The sequence below is a fragment of the Corvus brachyrhynchos genome, unplaced genomic scaffold (genome assembly GCF_000691975.1).
Source record: "Corvus brachyrhynchos isolate BGI_N302 unplaced genomic scaffold, ASM69197v1 scaffold43, whole genome shotgun sequence".
In the NCBI taxonomy this organism is placed as follows: Eukaryota; Metazoa; Chordata; class Aves; order Passeriformes; family Corvidae; genus Corvus; species Corvus brachyrhynchos.
The window spans coordinates 1,950,016-1,956,431 of record NW_008237353.1 but is presented as its reverse complement, the minus strand read 5'-3'; the positions used below and the strand labels follow the sequence as shown (position 1 = coordinate 1,956,431).

The 6,416-nt window shown below is 41.8% G+C and overlaps 1 protein-coding gene across 1 annotated transcript in view; it reads left to right on the top strand.

Annotated features, from left to right (window-relative positions):
* The first annotated feature begins 935 nt into the window (after positions 1-935).
* GMPR (guanosine monophosphate reductase) overlaps positions 936-6,416 on the top strand; it is a 35,737-nt gene continuing 30,256 nt past the window's right edge. The window contains exons 1-3 of the mRNA XM_017730668.1: positions 936-1,059; positions 1,644-1,727; positions 3,336-3,509. Coding sequence (XP_017586157.1) covers positions 1,015-1,059; positions 1,644-1,727; positions 3,336-3,509 — 303 coding nt within the window. The 5' untranslated portion in view covers positions 936-1,014. The remainder of the gene's footprint in view (positions 1,060-1,643; positions 1,728-3,335; positions 3,510-6,416) is intronic.

Genomic DNA, 6,416 nt, shown 5'->3' with positions numbered 1-6,416 from the left:
TGTTTTAAATAAATAGTAAAAAAATCCTATATTTTTTCTGTTGCTTTCTTTTTGGTGATGGATTTCAGTTTAGTTCAGGTCTCCAAATGTTACTGGGTTAAAGTTGCAGTGAGGATTAATGAAAAGTGAAGGAGCCTTCATTGTGGCTAGAGACTAAACTAATATCTTACAGTTGTGCATTTCTTTTTTTTCTCCTTTTGAGCTTTTTTCTCCTAGATAGGAAGATCCTAGGTAGGCCAGTGGGAACTGATCTAATTTGATAATACCTCTTGCAGATGTAAGGAAAAAAAATGCCTGATGTTACCATGATCATTTGAAGGTGCTGAAGAAGAAATAACTTTGAAGGTGAAGGCGGATACAGTTTTAAGACATTAACTTAGAAACTAGCAGCTTCTTGGTTTAGCAAGGCAAGGTATGATTGTTCTTAGTGTATGGCGAGAGTGCCGGTAACCATGACCAAAAGAGCATACTTTATTATATTGTCATTTACCCTAAATAGAGACAAAGTCCTCTAAGCCCTGGAGATGGAGCAAGCTGCAATTCTGACTTCTGTGGAGTTAGGACTTAAGCTTGAGTTTCTCAGGCAGCCATACAAACAGCTGAGATTACTTCTGTATGCAATAACCCAGCATCCTCATTGTCATTTCTTTCCAAGTCCTTCTGCCTTGTTCTTTCTCCTTTTTTAAATTTTATTTTGATTCTTTTTCTTAAGTAAGAGCTCTATTTAATGCAGAAAACATTCTTTTAAATTTTTTTTTCTTGTTTGGAAGGCAGAAGTTGTAAAAAAAAATTAATGATGTAATAGTGGAACAAAAGGAACAGGAAATGTGAGGAAAATCAAGAAGCTCTGTCTAAACGTGCTGTATCTGAAATCTGCAGCAAAAACTTGTGTTCGATTACAATCAGTTATTTAAAAGAATGTGTGTCTGTTCATTGCAGGTCGACCTCACGCGCACCTTCACCTTCCGTAACTCCAAGCAGACATACACAGGAATTCCCATTATAGTGGCAAACATGGACACCGTGGGGACGTTTGAAATGGCTGTGGTTATGGCAAAAGTAAGTCTCGACTCTCATTCCTACAACAGTTGGGAAGCTGCTGGGTGACAGTGAGCAGCCTTTGTTAATTTTTATCTAAGTTTGTTGGAGAACAGAGGAACATGAATTTAAAACTCCAGAACAAAAACAGGGCTCCTGATATAAGCAAGTTTCAGTGGAGATGCTTCCATACTGGGAAGCTTCCATCTTGGGTGTAGCTCAGCTTCAGGTGGAGCTTCTAGAGCTTAGTTTTTGAGGTCCCTTTGTGTTCCCTGCCAGAAAAGAAATATTAGCTGACAAGTTTTGAAAGTGTAGCTTATGGGATAAAGCTGCAGCAATTTCTACGTTAATGAGGCTCTGTCACATTCAAAATACTGACAGTAGCTTAATGGAACATATCATAAACCTGGTCCTGAAAGGTTGGCTAAGTATGCCAGCCTTTTGAAGAGCTGTTTACGGTTGCCTGGTCTGTTGTTTGCTGCTACTGTTTCTTCCAAGCAGGATGAGCCTATACTTAAAAGCGGATTTTCTAATGTCTTTTTTTGCAGCTGAGGGAAAAATTACTAATGTGGACATTAATATCAGTTCTCTTGGTTTTTTGCTAGCATGCAATGTTCACTGCAATTCACAAGCATTATTCTCTGGAAGAATGGAAACTGTTTGCTGCCAATCACCCAGAATGCCTTGAGGTACATTTTTCTACTGTAAATTATTATGGTTTATTGCTTTGTTCTGAACTCACATGCACTGGGAGTCTCTTGGGAAAACCGTTGTCAAGTGAGGTTTTGGGGAATGAAGATATTTGCTATTCTTAAATTCATCAAGGGAAGTGGCTTGTCCTGGTTTAAAACAACAGCTATGTGAGTCCATTACAAAAGTGTTTATATTAAAATGCAAAAAAGCAAAGTTTATATATGCCTGGAATGGAAACAGAGAAGTATCCTGAACAAAGAAGGAGGAAATACTTGGGAGTAGGTGTGAGTACTGTGCTTCTGTTGCTGTTGGGAGCTGTGGTAGTGCACAGACATGAATAATTTCAAGTAACCCAACCACAGGCTGGCCCTGCACACCCTTGTGCTGGGCAGAGTCTTTGCCATCAGGTGTGCAGGTGGATCTGGAGTCTGCAGGATGGAGTGGCCCAGGTGCTGGGCCTAGGCAGGAATGAGCATTGGCAGTTGTCAGAGCTTGTGTGTCTTCCACTTACTCTCCTGCAATAGAGCTCACTTTGAGCTATTCCTGGCTGTGCTGCCTCACTTGTTCACAGGGTCCTAGCCTCATTATATTTAGTAAATTTAAACATTGACTTAAGTTCTGACTTTTCCACATTCAGATTCCTTCTTTTCTTCTGGCAGGCCCCTGTACCAGGAGAGGCACTGTAAGTGTTCCTGGCTATCTCCTCTTCTGCTCAAAGTTCAGTGCAGTTTTTGATTTTTCTCTGCATGGAAAAGAATACCACACAGCTGTATTGGATCTTTACCTGTGGCACATTTTAGAATTATATTATAAAGGCTATTGATTACAGAGTTGTCTGAAAGTGAGCCTAGCACTTAGGCCAGTCAGGATTACTTACATGCCACCACAGGGTACAAAGTGGTCCCCAGAGTGTCCTGTGTCTGAACACTTTCAAACTTAACTTTTTTGTGGTACATGACTGGAATAGGACCTCCTAGTGATTAAATACTGGCTTGCACTGTGACCTTGGATTTCTGCAGAGGTTTTGTAGGCCAACAACTGTGGAAACTATTTTTCTTTTGGAAAGAACTTATTGGAAGATGAAGAAGCAATCTGCTTGTTTTCAATGGTAGCTGACCCTGCTTGAGAAAGGGGATTGGACTACAAAATCGCCAGAGGACCCTTCCAAACAAAATTATTCTGTGATTCTGTAGATCACGGGAGTGCTTGGTGAACTTAAAGACCTAAATTTTACTCTCTGACAGTGCCCCAGATTTTCCACTCTAACTTGCTGGAAATATACCAAGTTAGGCCTTCATCTATGTTTGTGTTGAGTATGGCTGAACCTTGATTGATCTCAGGTGATTATATTTGCCTGTGACAATCCACTTGTGAATGAATGCTAAAATGCTAATTTCCCTCTCTTTTATATCATTTAAACAAGACAGAAATAGCACACTGATTTTCCCAGGAAGGTATTTATTTCATATTACATAGTGTGATTTTTCACTAGTTACCAGCACAAGTCCTGCCAAGATTATGCAGGAAAAGACATACAAATTGTGTGTGTGTTTATGTCAGTTTTTGCAACCTACTACTCTGTTTTGTTCTCTCTATTTTTTTAGCATGTAGCAGCAAGCTCAGGTAGTGGACAAGATGATTTGAACAAGTTAACAAGGATTCTAGAGGCCATTCCAGCTATCAAATTCATCTGCCTGGATGTGGCAAACGGCTATTCAGAGTATTTTGTGGAGTTTGTGAAGTCTGTCCGTGCCCTGTTCCCACATCACACCATTATGGTAAGTGCATAGAAAGGGTGGAGGGTGTGTGTGTGAGAATTCTGTCCAGGAACAGGATCCCGAGATTGATTGGTAGGCATCAGAAGCTAGAAAAAGAAAGGAAGCAAGGAAGGATGTTTAGTAACAATTTGGCATTGTCCATCTTCCATTGCTGATGATTTCTGTGGGAATGTTTAGTGTGTGCTCTGACACAGCTTTTTGATTGAAGTTGGCATGGAGGACTGGGTGGATCCAGTTCTTTTCCTACTCATGTCCTCCTTCCCACTCTAGATGAGACCTCTAATCGTTACGTGTATGGGTTTATTTTGGTGATTCCAAGCAGAGGTTTGCTGTGGGAATGTGCCAACATTTCTGGCCAGTTGAGGTCAATGACTGTTAGATCTCTCAAAGACAGCTCAATGCACTTGTCCTTGCCCATGATAAGAATGACAGGGGTATTGAGGACAGCATTATCAGGGAGCAAAATGGTCAATGCTGGTGCTTTCTGTGATGTTACTATCCCATCTCAAGAGTGTTAATTCCATGCTTCCTTCAGCCCTTGTGCACTAAGGGTAGGATGTTTGCATGGACATGGAACTCCTGCAGCAGAGTGCTACTGCTGCTTTCCTGGGGCTCCTGAAGAAATGTCTGAATTGTTTCCATGAGAATAGCAGAAATCCTCAAACAAGAAGCAGATCTGTAATGAGGCTACCAGCCTTTCTTCAAGCCAGTGCAGCAAAAAAATCATGTGTTTAGTACCTACTTTTCCATGCCAGAGATAAAGCTTCATGCATGTAAAGTAAATGTGAAGTGAAAATGTTCCTGAATGCACATTCTGCCTTGGTTCAATAGAGAATAGCATGTTCAAGCAGCTCAGGGGAGGATGCATTCCTTTCTCCCATGTTGGAGGAAGGCAGTGTTCTTGCTTCTGAATGATGGAAAATTGAAGTGGGCTGGAATGTTTGTTGGATTCTGGGTTATCATAGGCTGATGAATAGGCATTCTTCAACAGCTACCAGGAGACATGGGAACCATCTTGGTATGGTCATACTTCCCATGGCTTTGGAGAGAGGTTTTCGAACTATGAAATTATAAATGTGGACCTTTTGAGCTTTTTGCTTCATGTTCACTGCAGTGAGAGAAGAAGCTGTTTCCTTGCTTTGGATCTGAAATATTGACCCTAGTGACATGATTACTCCAGTGTCTTTGTCTTTGAAGAGTTGTGGCAGGGAGCTTAAATCACATAGTTAAAGCCAAAGATCATCTCTATCAGGAGTGAAAAGAAAATTGTGTGTCATGCCCTCCTCCACCTCCCCACAGATTGCTGACTTTTCTGAGTGAGGAGGGAACTCAACCAAGATGAATTGCCCAGGAGGCAGAGAAGGTCAATGTCAAAGTCAGATATCAAGCCCAGATTTTAGTCCAGGGTTCTTAGGCCAGTCTCATCTGCCTTCCATGACTGTTCAGCTGTCTTCCTGGTATCACTGCTTTTGTGCCAAAGGTTATTGTTACTTCAGGCCTCATTGTCCTGACAGCACCACCTGCTTGAACACATTTACAGCCCTGATCTGTTCAGTTACCTTCTCTGGTTGTAGCTCCTTTCTCTGAGTGTGGCTTAATATGGCTTGTGTTTTTCATCTCTGCACAGTGATAATTTCCATTCCTAAAAACATGCTAACAAACTTGGGGTGTTCAAAAACCTTCAGTTTTCCAAAGCCCCCAGAGTCTGTTCAGTCCTGAAGGTGTCTGATTCAACTAGAGACACCCACCTCTACCCCGCTTCCAAGTGAGTGCACACTCTGTGCCAACATGGCCTTTTGAAGCTGTTCCTGGCTGAAATGCAGGAGCTGGTCGAGGCTCCTTTTAATGGTTATCTGGAAGACATGTCCTGCTGCTACCTGTTCTGACTGCTTTGATGTGTTTGTGCTATGCCTGCAATATGTTCTCTGGTGTTGTGGCTTTCAAACAAAAGGGCTAGCAGTTAAATAGGAGGTATAAAAATAAAGAAGCTTTCTCATGGCTGAAAGTGATCTCCAGGACCTTGCAGGCTGTCTTGTTTGCTTTCCTCAGCATGACTATTCATTCCACAGTCAGCTGCAGTGCAATACATAACAGTAACCCAACTGTGGATCTCGGGGAATGTGTGTTCCCAGGGGCCGTGTAATGGGTTCAGCTCTGAGGTTGAAAGGGGATGTGCAAAGCAACTGTGGTTAGTGTAGTACTCTCTGTGGCCAATACTCCCATGCAGATGGAGGATGTCTCTTGTGTAACAGCCTTTCAAATGCATGTTTTTGTCTTTTTAAATACTTGCTTCTATAATCACATTACCTTATTTTCTTCTGCCTGGTTCTGACACAAGGTTTTTTCACTCCTGCATTTTGTATTCATTTACAAAGAAGATCAGTTTCTCCATGGAACACCAAGGGTAGGGAAGACAAACAGGCACAAAGGTACAACATGACTTGTCTTAAATCACTCATCAGGTTGGGAATGGGGGAAGAAGGAGTATTTAAGTCTTCTGAGTGTCTCACAAGTGCCTCCCGGGACCAGGAAGATCCTGAGGAGGATCACCCTTTGGGCTCTTTTGCTGTTGCACAGCGTTATGTGCATCCATTGGGCTTGCTTGCTAAAGAAAACCTTTAGTCAATGTTCATGATGGAGGATCAGAGCCTTTATATTACAGGTTGCATAGTCCTTATTTATGAGTTTAATTGTAGACATTAGGGTTATTCCATCAACCTGAAAGTCTGTTTGCAAGCTAAGTTATCTTTGCTAGCAAGATTTGCCAAGTTTTTATCCTGAATTTTTTTCATAGAATTCGTCTGTTCATGATACAGGAGCAACGCTGAGGGGGGAGCAGGGAGTGTGGCAGGAAGAAAACTGAGGCAGGGAAGCACCTGGAGATAACGTATCAGCACCAAATGTGGG